The sequence below is a fragment of the Macroventuria anomochaeta genome (genome assembly GCF_010093625.1).
Source record: "Macroventuria anomochaeta strain CBS 525.71 unplaced genomic scaffold BU25scaffold_16, whole genome shotgun sequence".
NCBI classification, from domain to species: Eukaryota; Fungi; Ascomycota; class Dothideomycetes; order Pleosporales; family Didymellaceae; genus Macroventuria; species Macroventuria anomochaeta.
This window is the reverse complement of record NW_022985377.1, coordinates 550,644-565,433: the sequence shown is the minus strand read 5'-3', so window position 1 is coordinate 565,433 and position 14,790 is coordinate 550,644. Positions and strand designations below refer to the sequence as shown.

Here is a 14,790-nt window from a genome sequence, read left to right as displayed (position 1 = left end):
ATTTGACAAATGTTGAAACGGTGCATGTATCTCCTGCCTACTGCGAGCTCCCACCACGCTAGCTCGCCCAACACAGCTAGAACAGCCGCAAGTCCGTCATAGCTTCGCGTCTCTCAAATGTTCACGCGCCGTCACTCCCAAAACCTTGAAAGCGACGCAACGATGCGTTTGCGCCTCACAATCCAGCGCAACGGCCTGCCCGCCGCCAACATTCTTTGGAGCGTCCCAGACACCAACAGCACAACCGCGTATACGGTCACCAGGCTGTTAGAAGACGTCAATCTCATCGTGCCGCTTGAGTCAGAGCACTGGGGCCTGGAGCATTATGTCGTTGAGGTGGGCGGGTTCGAGTGTTTGCATTTCATGCCTGTGGGGCAGTGCTTGAAGGAGGATGATCATGTTTCGTGCGTTCACCCTACCCTACTTGTGCTCGTGAAAGTTTTAAGGTGTAGTGTAAAGTGCTAACGAATGGGCTCAGTATAAGACCTCTCATGCGCGCCGAAGTCCGTGCCCGGACGCTCATGGGTCGACACCAGATCAGCGATGGAGGGCAGCATCTTGTTGATGGCGTGCCATTCGGGCGACCGCACCTGAGACAGCCGAATCGTCCTGCGGTCAGGATTCCGCCGAGGAAACGCCAGAGGCTGGAGGAGATCACGGATGAGGAGGAGGCGCGCTTGTTGGTGGAAACACAACAGGAAGAGGAGGCAGAGGAGAGTGAGGCGCTGGCCAACGGGAGTGCGCTGGCGGCAGCCGCACCGGGGCGCAAGTCGAGAGGAGCGGAGAAGACAGTGCACTTCAAGCAGCCAGAGGTGGAAATGGACCTGGATGAGGACAGCGAGGACGACGGAGATGACGATTTTGCGCCCGGTGAGGAGAGCGACGACGTGGGTGCCGACGGCTCCAAGGACAAGGACTCGGACTCGGACTCGGACTCGGACTCGAACTCAGAAACAGACTCGTCGAATGCTTCAGACGCCTCAGATTCGGACTCGGACTCGAGTTCGGACGACTCCTCGAGCGATTCAGATAGCGACAGCGACGCGGCGCCTGAAGTGCGGTCTTCGAAAGCACCAGTACCGAAGAATGTTGTCCCACAACCACCGACCCTTCTAAACACATCTCCGCCTGGCGAAGGCAAGAAAACCACACAGTCACGAAACGCGCGCCGAACGAAAACGAACCGCCTCAAACACCTCAAGGAAGCTGGCAAGCTACACAAAGACGCTGATCTGAAAGCTCTTGAGAGATACGATGAGGAACAGAGGCTGCAGCAAAACGGTGCACAGCTGGAGCAACGGCATCCTTTCGCGCAGCCAGCTGGGAAGAGGAAGCGCATAGAAGATGAAGAGCCTACACAACCCGCTATAGATGAGGCAGCAGAGCTGGAAAAGCGCAAGCAAGAGATGATCGCCAGATTTGGTCAGGATTCAGATGTCACAATGGAAGTGGAAGAGCCAGCCTCGAGCAGGACCGACAAAGCTACTTCGGCGTCACCGCAGCAGGAATCGAAAGAGCCAGGCGCAACCCCAGAGAAAGCTCCAGAACGAAAACGATTACGGCCCGATGTCTCAGCTATTGGCCGTATGCTCGCTCGCCAGACCAAGAATATCTTACAAAAGCCTGTGAAGGCTAAGGAACCAACTCCAGAACCAGAAGGCTCGACAGATCCGGAGTATTGGAAGACCAGGATCAATCTCTCGGCGTTCGAATGCTGGGAGGAACAGTACGAATTGACCGCCCCGCCGTTCCCGTTCCAGCAGCATTGGGATCCCGTAAGCAAGGTCATGCGTGACGCCGCGAAGAAAAAAAAGAGCAAAAAGGGTGGCAAGAAGCCAGTACCCGTGCAAGAGCCCGAAGAGGAGGAGGAGGAAGAGGAGAAGATATTCCTCAACTACGATGATACCCCGAACGACGATAACCCAGATGTTGAGATTCACGCAGCCATCGAGGACCAGCTTCAGCAAGACATTGCAACAGCCTCGCAAGCACAGTCCGACCTACCACTCTTACCGGATGACCTGAGCACATTACCAGACTTGACCTCTGCCGACATCAAGGAAGGAGCAATCATCGTCTGCAAGTTCTTTGGCGTCAACCCGATCACCGTCACGCCTGAAATCAGTGGTTTCAAGACTGCTGTCGTTGAGCGTGAAGGCGATTCGGGCGCTGGCGCGGGCACGATCAGGTTGAAGATTGCTGAGCACGACTTGCCAAAGAGGCAGAAGAAGTTCAACAGTAAGGGAGAAAGAGTGTATGACGCTAAGGACGGCTTCTTCATGGATGAGGGGGAAGACGAAAGGCTGTGGAGTGGTATGTTTGGTGAGCTGTTGGAGGGAAAGCTACTTAAGGCTGCTTGAACGAACTCTCAGCTATGGAGCCAGATCTCAGCTCTGCTTTTGTACAGTCTTCGACGCAATATACCCTTTCACACTTCATGTACGGCTGCAGTCTCCCGTGCAAGTGCCCTTCCGGTCGGCGTTCGCAAATTTCAGCAGCCGATGCCGGACCCCGCCAAAACGTCATGCCGTCCCTCCATGCACCTCACTGCAAGGCACCCTGATCGCCCATGCAGCAACGGTCGTCAATCCTCTTTTGCATGTGTCAACTTTGAGTTTGCAACTGCCGAAGAATACACAACAAGTACTGTGGGGTGACCTCTTCGTATTTCTTCAAAATGGACCCTGACTGCCGAGCATCTCTCCACATGCCGTGCTCAAGCGCTTGTCCTCGGCGCCTCGGACGGATCCATCCATCAATTAGCTCGTCGAGACAACTGCCGTGAGTGGATGGGTGGGGTAGCTCCACGGTCTGGTTGGGTTTGGGTAAGTATGATAATGTGATGCGACACGCGCAGTACCAAATCTCTTAAAGCCTTGCTTCCCTCTGGACTTGTACGTTCTGTAACTATACCGTTCTTCACATACTCTCCATATTGTAAGTAAAGCTTCCTTGAACCAGGTCATCTGGGCTTCTCAAAAGCTCCATACCATATCGAAGCTCCGCGGCACAACAACACCACAACCCCATCCTAACATCCCACCAGCACAATGCCTCTCCCCTACGGCGTCTACCGCGCCGATCACGTCGGCTCCTTCCTGCGCCCGAAATCCGTCCTCGAGGCCCGCCAGAAGGCTGCCAACGGCGAGATCTCCGCCGCCGACCTGCGCAAGGTCGAAGACGAGGCCGTCGCCCAGGTCGCTGAGAAGCAGATTCAGAATGGTCTCCGCTCAGTCACAGACGGCGAATTCCGCCGCGCCTACTTCCACCTCGACTTCCTGAAGCACCTGGCGGGCATCGAAGAAAAGGGGCAAGTCGGCAACATCAGGCACAAGGATGGGTTCAGCCCGCCAACTTTGGTAGTAAAGGACAAGCTCGGCCACCCGGAGGCCATCCAGGTCGATGACTTCAACTTCCTCGAGCAAGCCATCAAGAACAATGGGGGCGCCGCAACAACAAAAGTATGCATCCCCTCGCCCACAATGGTGCACTTCCGCGGCGGCCGCGCCTCAATCGACATCTCTGCATACCCCGACCTGGATGTGTTTTTTGAGGACTTGGCGAGGGTGTATCAGGAGGAGTTGAATAGCTTGTATGAAGCCGGGTGTCGCTTCGTACAGCTCGACGACACAAACCTCGCATACCTGTGCGATCCGGATATGCGCAAAGCCGCTGAGACGGAGCGGGGTGAGGATTTGTCGGTTCTGCCGCGCAAATACGCTGCGCTTATCAACGCAGCTATTTCTAAGAGGCCGAGCGATATGAAGATCGGTATCCATCTATGCCGCGGAAACTACAGGTCAAAGTGGTTCGCGAGTGGAGGCTACGAACCCGTCGCCGAAGTCCTGTTCAAGGAACTCAACGTCGACGCATATTTCCTCGAATACGACGATGCGCGGTCCGGCGACTTCTCACCCTTGCGCCACCTTCCTGAACACAAGGTCGTCGTTTTGGGTGTCATGAGCTCGAAGAAGAATGAGTTGGATAACAAGGAGGAGATCATCGGGCGGTTGAAGGAGGCGGCGTCGATCGCGCCCAAGGGGCTGGATCAGTTGTGTTTGAGCCACCAGTGTGGGTTCTCGAGCACAGCGGAGGGCAACGAGTTGACAGAAGAGGAGCAGTGGGCGAAGGTGAGGCAGGAGGTCGAGATTGCTAAGCAGGTCTGGGGCGAGGATCTGAGCCAGTAGAGGCTGTGAGTTGATGTTGGCCAGGAGTTGTGGCGCACACGAAAAGCGATGAAGATGGTGTAGATTATAGTCCCAACGAGGACTGATGAAGTCATGTCTCAACGACTGATGTGTAGATGTAGCATATACCCCAATCGAACGGTTCAACCCTCAGGCCTCGACTCCACAGCGCCCACAACGACCTCGGTTTTTGACAAGTCTGCTTGACGCTTCCTCAAGAGAATTCATCAACAGCACAAGGATTGTATCTCGACTGCTCCGGACCAAGCCGTTCTCCCGATGCTGCTGCTGCTCACTAGTACTGCGGCTTACCATGCGCGTCGAGCTTACGATCCCACTCTTCTTCCGCAGGCGTGTTGCGCCTCTCACTATAGACACTAGCCAGCTCTTCCACACCGAAAACCCTAGCAATTGTCAGTGACATACTCACTCTTAGACCAAGCGCATTAGCAAGTCACTTACCGGTCACCCTCAGCAACAGCATCACACGGTCCAAAGACCCACATTATATACTTGAACAACTCTCGAATATCGTAACGGAACGGGAAGAACTGCTTGGGGTCAAGGTACTCACGACACCGGTCCTGCAAGTTGAGTCTGTACCGAGCATTCTTGGGGTGCAATTCCTCGACCCGCCAGACGCCGTGTTCTTCATTCCACCATCCCTCGGCAGCCCTGGCCCCCTTCGGCACCGGTATCGAGACGACCACTGTTCTCGAGTGTTCTCTGTCTGCGATCTGAGGGAGTGATGTCCGCTGCGAAGGTCTTGCGCAGAAATTTGTGCAAGTTTTCAAGATCGAAGAATGTGGTGCGACTGTCTGTTGTTGTTCGTTGAGGATATAAAAGTTATTGCACAGTGTATATTCACGCTAATCCTTATACCGTTGTTTGTTGACGAGGGTCTGACCGGGTTTGCGTCTTGGGCCAGGCAAGTCAGAGTTGCCCTCACCCAAACGTCCTCCAACAACAGCAACGCCACTTGGTTCGAGGTCGCTGATGACATCGTTCCATTCACCTCCAGGCTTTACGTAGGCCAGACCCTTGTCTGCGTCGTAGCTTGCGCCGGCAAGATCAATCATACCGATTTGCATGCCACCCTGAACTGTTGCATGACCAACGTTTGGATCGTGGCCTCCACTACGTGTGGCGAACCTGACACTAGGGTATTTGCTGAGAACCTTCACGACGGCAGCAACGTCCTCTGCGGAGGTAGGCTGCACAGTGCATGCTGAGTCGACACTGCGCAGAGTGGTGGACCAGTACTGCTGTGTCTCATGCTCATACTCAAGAGCAAGAAAGCCCGGCGTGAGGACCTTTCCGGGAAGTGCATTGTTGATATCGGTACAGACTTGAGTAGTAGCCTGATCAGGCGCAGTGAACGACTTGCCAGCGCCGAGCAAGAAAACAGCAAGGGTCAGAGACAGGGTGGGAGCCATATTGTAGGGCTGATCAATGACTAAGAACGGGATCCACGACCACGATCAAGGCGGGTTTACAGGGAGCTCTCCCAGACTGATATACATCTTCAGAAGAACGGGGCGCTTTCAAAAGGATCTCCCAACTGCCACCGTGTATGCACTGTGTAGAGTCAAGCACAAGTGACGTGCTGCAAGGGTTTCTGTATCGAGGTGAGCTCGTTCATCTATACCATGTCTTCGGCCTGTTTAGTTCGCTTCAATTGCTCAGTTGAGTTACTGAGATGCTTAGTCTCCGATCAAGTACCGGTATCAGAGCCTTGTGTGAACGCGAATGCGAGCAGCGTTGAGATTCTGGTAAGCATGTGGCCTCGGTGGTCCGCCCCCTCAGATAGGCAGGCACTAACTTGCATTCGAGAACGTAGTGGGGATCATCCTGCATATGTAAGGGATTTAGGATTGCGGCATTGCTTCATCCTTGTGGAGTCGTGAGTTTTTCGAGGCTGACATGATAAGAAGTGGCATGACTGTCGAGATGAGCTGGCGCCGCGCATGAGGTGATGTAAATCTCAGAGTATGGGATGAGCAGCGTTGCTGGCGAACGTTGAACTGAAGAAGGATCGAAGCAGCCTTCGTGCGGGTTTCAATGAAGACTAGACTCCGAGAGCAGTAGGGAGACGCCCCTTTGACAAGCCACGAGGATGGCGTAGGACAAAATTGCGATTGATATTGGCACGTTGGAAGAGTGAACGGTTCAAGGTTTGTGGGTCTGAGTTGGCTCGTGCACGTGAATTCGGCAACCACGACCGTGTGTTTGTAAACACCAAACGAAAGGCTCACCACCGCCATTGTGCACGACAACGCTCCATCACGACTAACATGGAGTCGTATAACCTCAAGACCGCGGCAACATACATCAACAACTTACTTTTGGCTCGCGGACTATTGCGTGATGGAAAAGGCATTGAGTTCGCGCACCCGTCGCGAGCAGAGGGCGGCAAGGAGGCCACGATGGCTCAGATCATCAATCTTGTCCATGATCTGATCCTGAAGCGTGATGTATGGTGAAAACAACTACCACGGGATGTCCTAGTACTGACATCACTGCAGCGTGACCAGGAGTATCGAGAATCTGTCGCAGAGACCGTTCGCAACCTACGTTCAGAACAGTCGCGACAGTTGATATCGCTCGAGAAGCTACAGACTCGCAATGCAGACCTCACACGTCAATTGTCTCTTGCGCAGTCGCAAGAGCATGCCGCCCGCGCCGCTTTACGAACCGCCGAATCGTCAGCACGCAAGCTGCGTGCAGAAATGCTGCGCCTCAAGACAACCATAGATCAAGTCCGGACAAGTTGCGCAAATGACGTGCGAAAGCGCGACGTTCAGATACAGCGCCTGAAGAGCCACCTGACCACCCAGCAGCGTGGCAATAAGACGGGCCTTGTAGGCGCAAGCATTACAATCAACCCCGGTGTCGCTGGGCTTGGTGGTTCAACAAGTGCTCTACGAAATGAGGAGCCAGATCTCGAAGATCCGGGTTACAGCCTAAAGCAGGAGACCACGGAATTTTTGACGCAGCTGAGCCAGAGCTTGAGCGACGAGAACGACAGCTTGATTGCTCTTGTGAGAAGTACGCTTGTGACGTTAAGGGAGTTGCAGGGCATGCCAGAGATGATTGCACAGGAAGATGCAGATGGGCTCTCGGTAGTTGGGGAAGAAGATGAGGACGCACGACAGGGCATGATGCACGCATTACCTACCAGCTACGAGGTCCTCGCCAGCGACACAGACGCAGTACTCGACAACCTCAAGAACCTGCTCACAAACCCCAACTTTGTATCGGTAGATGAGGTCGAGTCGCGAGAGGAAGAAATCCACAGACTACGAGCTGGTTGGGAGAAGATGGAGGCTCGATTGCGCGAGTCGTTCAAGCTCATGGACTCATGGCGGAAGCGTATGACCAAGGGCGACACCATCAATCTCGACGAGATCACCAGAGGATTGGACTATGATACCGACATGGAGGCAGATGGCGCAGACGATATCTCGATCATCGAAGAGGAAGATGAGAACGAGTATGAAGAGGAAGAAGAGGCCCCAGAGCATAGCGACGAGGCTATGGAAGATGGTAGCTCTGTCTTCAACGAGGAGGTTGGGGAAGTTGAAGCGGAAGAAGAGCACCCCACACCAGAGGCAGAGCTTGCAGTAGGGCAGACAAATGGTGATCGTCTGTTCAGTGTCAAGCTGCAACCTGAACAACAAGCTCTCCAAGAAACGAACGGTCACAGGTCACCCAACAAATCGCCTCGAAAAGTTGCTTTCTCAGCTTCTATCCCTAACACGCCTTCCAAATTGGAAGACGGGAACACAGATACACCTGGACTCGATCTGGCCGATGCGAAAAAGTTCAGCCACCCATCTTCTGCCGCAAAAGCGCCCTCATCAGAAGAGCGACCATCCCGACCGCTCAGCCAAGATGAGCGCACACCACGCCATGTACGTTGTGACAGCATTTGCGACCAGATTATCAAGATGGCCAGCAAAGTCACTTTTTCTTCATCCCCATCCTTATATTTCGACTTATCGACAGCGACATATTCTAATACCCAACAACAGACAAAGAAACGACATTCAAGTCCACATGCTCACCCCGAGGAGCGCTCCCCGAAGCTAAGCATGTTCGACAAGCTTAAGGCAGTCCAGGCGGAAGCGGAAGTAGTCGCTGCCAGGATCCAGTCTAGTCCTGTCAAGTCCTTCAGATCGGCAAATGGCGAAGACACAGCGGAAGAGAAGAAGCAACGACGTATGAGTCGCTCGCCAACAAAACCTTCGCGCATTGGAGGGCGCCCGAAAAGGAGAAAGAGCACGTTGACACCTGCGGAGCTGGAGAATCTCTTGGGCTGCTAATCGGCCGTTGCTCGACTCGTGAATGCCTGTACGGTGTCACGAAGATAATTTTCGGGTGGGGCGTGTAGTGAAGCTGCAGTCAATCAACGTTTCCACATCGTGCACTCAACTGTTAAACCCACTTCGCGATGTCAATGTATTGGCGTGGCTGGTGCACGGGTGGCCAATACTCCCTCAATCCTCCTTGATTGGGCGGATCAGAGGGAAGATGCATGAACGAGTCCATGGTCGGCGCGTAGGTACGGGTGCGATTACTCTGACCGATGCATAAAGCATTGCATCTTACGATGCAGCAACGGACCTCAGAGGTATGTCCTCGATGCGAACGAGTGCGAATAGGTGTGAGACTTCAACCATAAAGATGTCTTCGTACAGCAGTTCAAGTACACGATGACGCATCGCCTGTTCTTTGTTTAGCACAGCAGGTCTCACTGCAACGTACGCAACACAACATCGCGCATCCACACGTGCAACGTTCTCTTGTACCTCGAGGGTCACGGTACATGATGCCTACATCATTGTTATCTCACGACCATGTTCTCTAGCTTCTGCGACTCTGCTACCAACCCATTCAACGTCGCAAAAGGCGGCCTCGTTCTTCTCAAGCGCTGTGCCTCCACTTTGCAGCCGCATGATTTCTCCTTCCGTTGAGCACCTCGCGTGCACTGCACCTCTGCACATCATCAAGCCTATCTCCACATTGCGGACATCGTGAGCCGGCAGACCTGCTTGCGACGCAGTTGGACGTTGATGATAACGGCGGTGGTTGGTTGCACTCTCAAGCCTCTAAGTTTAATAGCCGCCCACGTTCCACTTTGGGACAATTTGTGATCGAGCACAGGACTGCCAAAACGCCTCATTGGTCGATGAGGAAGTTGGAGGCTGGGCGACGCAGGAAAAGGCTACTAAAAGCTACGGACGTGACAAGGTACATGGCTGCAAGGTTGCAAGGACGAGGTTAATACACCTGCATCTGTCTTCGGCCTTTCCTTCGCTGCACGTTTGTCGACGCACTGTGATGGAGCCGTGGATGCACGGGTGGAGCGAACATCACATGGCTCTCTACCCACACCCTGGTGTGATAGGCTGCGTGTTTTCACGCTGTGTCCTTGCGCGAGAGATGGATATTCCCCGCTCACTCCAGCCAATAAGGTTTCAGAAGCATAGCGCCGGGTAGCACGAAGCTGACCTCCCACCACTCGACATCGTCCGTCAAGCGCTCAACACACATTCGATAGACTGCGCATCCACGCCCCGACCAGCCTGCTCCCTGCGAACATGGCGTGTGTAGGCTGCACAAGTGATCAATCGCTCCGTAGTGCCGTCACTTCGGCTGGCCCCTCGCAAAGCGAGTCCCGCTTACGCCAATCCTAGCCCTCTCTGGCGAAGTGTTGTGCGATGTTGGATTCTATATATGTTGGCCTTGGGCCCTCACTCTGACCTTTTTTCTTCAGCAAGCGTGTGAACTTCTCAGAGCTGTTGTGTTCGTTTTCCATCCTCTTTTTACCTTTTTTTGTTTCTCGGCCTGGTGCCACCTTAATTCAATCTTTATTCACTATTACCAAAATCTCGTAGCCGGTCTACACCCCCCTCAAACGTAATCTTCAGCTCTACTTGCTCGATACACAACACCAAACAAACCCGATAAACCCGCATAATCGACTTTCGTCAACGATCTTTCTACCGCTTCATCAGCAATCACTTCATCGTCTATCCATTAGTTTGGCCAGGACGCATTACAAGACTCATCAGTCATCATAATTCAACTACTACCGAAAGTTTAAGATCGAAAACTCAATCACAATGGCCGCTATCCAGCTTAACTTCACTCTCCGCACTTCCGCCAACTGCAAGACCGTCCACCTTCTCGGTTCCTGGGACGGCTACCAGGGCCAGCTTCCTCTTTCCAAGGACCCCAAGAAGACTGGTGGTTGGGTCGGCTGCTTCAAGTTCCAGGGTGCCACTCTCAAGCAGGGCCAACGCTACTGGTACTACTACATCATCGACGGCTACCACGTCTCCCACGACCCCGCCAAGGACCACACCACCGAGCCCACCACCGGCCGCAAGCTCAACATCATCGACATCCCGTCCAAGTCCGTCGCCGCTCCCGCCAAGTCCTCCCGCGAGTCCCGCCGCGCTTCCCAGAACATCCCCAAGGGCCGTGGTGTCTCCCCCAGCCGCATTGTCGCCCCCAAGCCCCAGCGCCCCGGCCAGACCCGCCAGGTCATCAACACCCAGTACAACCAGACCACCCTCGAGGAGCTCAACCGCCGCTTTGCCCGCCAAGACATCAACTCCGACTCCGAGGATGACTCCGATTCTGACGCCGGCTCTGACGTGCCCTCGCTCACCTCTTCGCGCTCTTCCGGCAGCTCCTCACCATCCAGCGTCAGCTCTGGTAGCTCATGCTGCACATGCGAGCGCTACGGAATCACACGCAAGGGTGACCGCGTCAAGCTCGACTGTGGAGGTGCCCGCTGCTCTTTCTCCGACGAGTCGGACGAGTGCAGCTCCGAGGACGAGTACGTCTACGAGCAGAAGCAGACCCGCCGCCACGGTGTTGTCATCCGCAACTAAGTGCATCAACCTCAAGTGCCAACCAAACGACTGCAAGAAGCCCCACAACCCTTGCAGTACCTATTACGACCATTCTACGTTTCTCGATCTTTAATTCTTTCTGTGCATATTATGACGACCTCTTTACGATTTGTTTTGGACCCTGACGCTCTTTTTGTAAGACGCGCTTTTATTGCTGCTGGTATTGGAGTACGGAGGAAGAGCAGTAGGGAAGACGGCTTCTATGCCTCGAACGAACAGACTAGAAAACATCACGATGGAGTTACAGCTCATCGAACCATGATGTTGGAGAAGACACGCTCATGTAGATATGATCAATTACATGGCTCGTGTACTATATTCACAATTTGTGCATTTTGCTCATCTGTGGTGTGATGTGCATTGTGTCGTGTGGACTGGAAGGTTCGGGGCTTGGGGCGCGAACGTTCGCGAGCTTGAGCGCCTGCTCAGTTAAGTGTTCCTTCTCTCGTTCAGCAACGAGACATTGATCATTCATGTGCCATTTACCTTTGTTCAGGCCTTCTCTTTGAGCTCTTGATCATGGTGTGCAGTTCTCGAATGCGTTGCGTGACCGCCTAGGCTAAGGACAGCACTGCGCCTTCCTGATGTCGAGTGATCACAGCATGACGTCGAATGCATCCCTCACGTGGACCTTGATCCGAACCGATTCCATGTCACCTCCTCGTTAAGCACTTCACTCTCGGTTGCTCGCACACTGATGGCTCTGGAAGCGTATGGGCTATTTGGCCTATGCGCGTCACTGCTTTCACCTTAACAATGACCCCACCCCGGGCTTAGATCCCTCTTCCATTTTTGGGTCAGCAACTGCTGCTCCAATCGCCTCCCCGTCTCTTAACCACGCAAATCCCGATCCGTTCCATACTGAATTCCGCAATGGTGATGTCTGGCCCGGCCCACAACGATATCGCTTCTCAGCCCGCTGAGACCTCCAAGATCTCACTCTTAGATCCACCTGGTGAAGCGGCGAACAAGATATACCAACTCTTGTTCGCTTACGAAGAGCCAGTTCAAATACATGGCTAGCTTATCAGCGGCGCCCCGCAACACGATGGATCATATGACTACGAGGAGAACAGTCGTTACGCTTTCGGGTACGGGAGAACTCCACTAGTAGGTATGTCGTTGCTCTACACCTGTCGCACAATTTACCACGAAGTCACCAGTTACTTCTACCTCAACAATACCTTGTTCAAGAGAAACAACCAGCCAATTAGTGCGCGTGTAATCCCTCGAGAGGTTCTAGATGTGCATAATCAACGTTACAAGCAGTTCTACACATCGAATTTAGCTCCCTGGGGGTAGCCTATCGCCCAGCTGACCAGCTGTCAAGCAGTTGTTGCTGCTCTTTTAGCTTTCTTAATGATTCGATTCGCTGTCCACAGAATTTTATTCTGCACTATGCAGCTGAGAGTAGCCCCGATTTGCTCGGTCCCGGAGACTCTTTCACTGCCGGTCGTAAACTTGAAAAAGAGCATCGACATCACATCGAGGATCCCTGCTGTAAGCCCAGGGAGCCAGCTTCACTCCAAGCGGCGAGCGGGCCCCTGTCTTTCGTGAGATTGTATAAACTCGCCGCACCTTCCGTACAGAAGTTCTCCTTTTCATCCCTTTTCCGCATTACCATTCCGCCACTAAGCAATATCTTGCAATGACGCGGCACTATCGACCCCCAGCCGACCCTATCGCTCGAGGCGGCGATTCGAAACCCTTACACCCCGGCGCACCTTCGCTACTCACTCTCCTTGCCGAGATTCACAATCGCGTTAACACATGCCTCTCAGAATACGCCTCGCCTATTGGCATATACTTGCTACGGTGAATGGATAGCCCGCACATCCTTGAACCTGGAGGTTGAAGTGAATCTTGGCCTTATCCTCTCCTGCCGAGAAACCTGCTATGAAGCAGTTTCTGTCTTCTACAGCAACAATACCTTTCTTCTCGCTGGAGTGGAAGGCCCCGGCTTGATACCGTGCTATTATTCCGTATCCAGCTCCTTTTGCTAAGCTGCAGGCTCCTAAGCTAGTTTGCTTTGGAAGATTGTTATCGACATGGTGGAACTGCCCGATTGCCATCACGATAGATCGGTTGACCCAAGCGCAGACGTCCAGTTCAGAGGCTGGTACGATTTGAAACCCTTGGCTATAATACTCGAGAGCATGTGGAATGCTAAAATGGACGCCGACATTTCCTTTACAATGCCCGAAGATCCGGGCCGAGCTTTCGATGCGCCGTTGATGAGCGCGACAACCAAGTCTTTAGTTGAGAACGGATTGAAAATCAAACATTACAGGCGTCTTCAGCACGAAGTCTACATAATCAATGACTGCTTGACTGGCCTCATCGTATGGCACACATCGTCAACGCTGAGACATTGGAACGGCGGATCGGGGCACAATTATCTCCGTTTCTCGGTTGAGCAGGACGGTAAAGTCCTGCGTCCTCTTCCACCACCAGACAACTGTAATCTCCTCGGATTTGCCGAAGACGCTGCGCAATCGAATTATCAAAGATAATGTGTGCCCGGGGAACATACACATCGATCTTGATACCGGAGCGGTTGTCCGGTTCAGTCTTGCGTGCGTCAGTCGAGGCATGTTTCGCGAAGGGAAGCGCAAGACCGTAGTTGGGAACAGTTTCATCTTGTCAATATCGACGAGTCAGGCGCGCAGTACGTTCTCTAATTTCGAGAGCTTGAGGCGTTTGATGCGTACCACTTTCCATCCTATCAGTCCAGACCACACTCATGAACGTGATAAAACGCTCGAGAGCTTTTATGATAAACGCATCGACGTCGTTCCAGACTTCAGGCTGGAAGAAGAGATGAGTCTGGACACGGTGCGTATCAGTGACTTACCATTGGTCATGGAGACCTCTCAGACCTCATGATACAACCGGATTACCATTCGTACCTGGGCATCCAGGAATGGCTCAAAGGAGATTATTGCACAGCATGTCTTGACTCAAGACGATCTTCGTAAGAATGTTGCGAATGCGATGAAAGCATTTGCGCCGTCGCACCCTGATGGGTACACAGCCAATGTCTGGATCAACAGCTTCGGGGAGGTCGTGAAAACGAGTGTCATGCCTTGTAGCGGCTCTGTTGATGTTCACAACCTAGCTTCAGATGTGGTTCTTGGACCGGATTCGTTGTATCGCGTGAACAGCATGCACAACAGGCATGCAGAGTATAGCTGTCGAACGTACCGACGGGAGGAGCGCACTGATTGTATGTACGCCGACTGTAGCCAATTCTTCCCATTCCCGGCTCTCTCTCAGAGACATATCGATACAATATGGGCGATACAAAGCAACGGTAGCAACGGCCACGACGAGTTCCGGTAAGTCACCCTTGTACAGTCACAGGACAAAAGTCTGTTCGCGCAGTTGCGCACAGGCCACCATCTCAGCTTTGAGTGAACGTTCACAATGCTTTTTCTCAACAACCATGAGGTGAAAAGTAGATCTGACTTGATAGATTATTGCGCTTATTCTCAGTATTTAGTCTGATATCCTTGTGCTCTGATGCAGGCTTTGAGTCGCTCTGGCATTGAGTAGATGAGTGATCTGATCAATTTGTCGGGTATGGCCATCCATGCTTCTTTCAAACCTTCACAAAAGCACTCCCACTCATTGGCAGAGTCTCCAAGACTGTCAAACTCTGGGTGAAGCTGATGAAG

General features: G+C 53.2%; 6 protein-coding genes across 6 annotated transcripts; 5 read left to right on the top strand and 1 right to left on the bottom strand.

Annotated features, from left to right (window-relative positions):
* Positions 1-162: 162 nt before the first annotated feature.
* Positions 163-2,360, top strand: BU25DRAFT_341400 (uncharacterized protein; the record flags this gene model as incomplete). Its single annotated transcript, XM_033702866.1, has 2 exons — positions 163-404; positions 479-2,360. The coding sequence occupies 2 exons, from the start codon at positions 163-165 to the stop codon at positions 2,358-2,360; spliced, it is 2,124 nt and encodes a 707-aa protein (XP_033561881.1).
* A 291-nt stretch (positions 2,361-2,651) lies between these two features.
* On the top strand, positions 2,652-4,262 carry BU25DRAFT_58524 (UROD/MetE-like protein). The gene is made up of 2 exons (XM_033711933.1): positions 2,652-2,937; positions 3,047-4,262. Exon 2 carries the CDS (start codon positions 3,051-3,053, stop codon positions 4,185-4,187), a length of 1,137 nt encoding a protein of 378 aa, XP_033561880.1. The 5' UTR covers positions 2,652-2,937; positions 3,047-3,050; the 3' UTR covers positions 4,188-4,262.
* A 517-nt stretch (positions 4,263-4,779) lies between these two features.
* On the bottom strand, positions 4,780-5,839 carry BU25DRAFT_58492 (uncharacterized protein). The gene has a single exon (XM_033711932.1). It carries the CDS (start codon positions 5,621-5,623, stop codon positions 5,057-5,059), a length of 567 nt encoding a protein of 188 aa, XP_033561879.1. The 5' UTR covers positions 5,624-5,839; the 3' UTR covers positions 4,780-5,056.
* Positions 5,840-6,481: 642 nt separating this feature from the next.
* Positions 6,482-8,512, top strand: BU25DRAFT_421667 (uncharacterized protein; the record flags this gene model as incomplete). Its single annotated transcript, XM_033708102.1, has 2 exons — positions 6,482-6,661; positions 6,713-8,512. The coding sequence occupies 2 exons, from the start codon at positions 6,482-6,484 to the stop codon at positions 8,510-8,512; spliced, it is 1,980 nt and encodes a 659-aa protein (XP_033561878.1).
* Positions 8,513-10,002: 1,490 nt separating this feature from the next.
* Positions 10,003-11,435, top strand: BU25DRAFT_58183 (uncharacterized protein). The gene has a single exon (XM_033711929.1). It carries the CDS (start codon positions 10,316-10,318, stop codon positions 11,090-11,092), a length of 777 nt encoding a protein of 258 aa, XP_033561877.1. The 5' UTR covers positions 10,003-10,315; the 3' UTR covers positions 11,093-11,435.
* Positions 11,436-12,916: 1,481 nt separating this feature from the next.
* Positions 12,917-13,867, top strand: BU25DRAFT_58204 (uncharacterized protein). Its single transcript, XM_033711930.1, has one exon. The coding sequence runs from the start codon at positions 13,162-13,164 to the stop codon at positions 13,624-13,626; it is 465 nt and encodes a 154-aa protein (XP_033561876.1). The 5' UTR covers positions 12,917-13,161; the 3' UTR covers positions 13,627-13,867.
* The last annotated feature ends 923 nt before the right edge of the window (positions 13,868-14,790 follow it).

Excerpts from the sequence above, each read along its gene's own strand:
- BU25DRAFT_58524 (XM_033711933.1), top strand. The coding sequence starts at position 3,051 with ATGCCTCTCCCCTACGGCGTCTACCGCGCCGATCACGTCGGCTCCTTC.
- BU25DRAFT_58492 (XM_033711932.1), bottom strand. The coding sequence starts at position 5,623 with ATGGCTCCCACCCTGTCTCTGACCCTTGCTGTTTTCTTGCTCGGCGCT.
- BU25DRAFT_58183 (XM_033711929.1), top strand. The coding sequence starts at position 10,316 with ATGGCCGCTATCCAGCTTAACTTCACTCTCCGCACTTCCGCCAACTGC.
- BU25DRAFT_58204 (XM_033711930.1), top strand. The coding sequence starts at position 13,162 with ATGGTGGAACTGCCCGATTGCCATCACGATAGATCGGTTGACCCAAGC.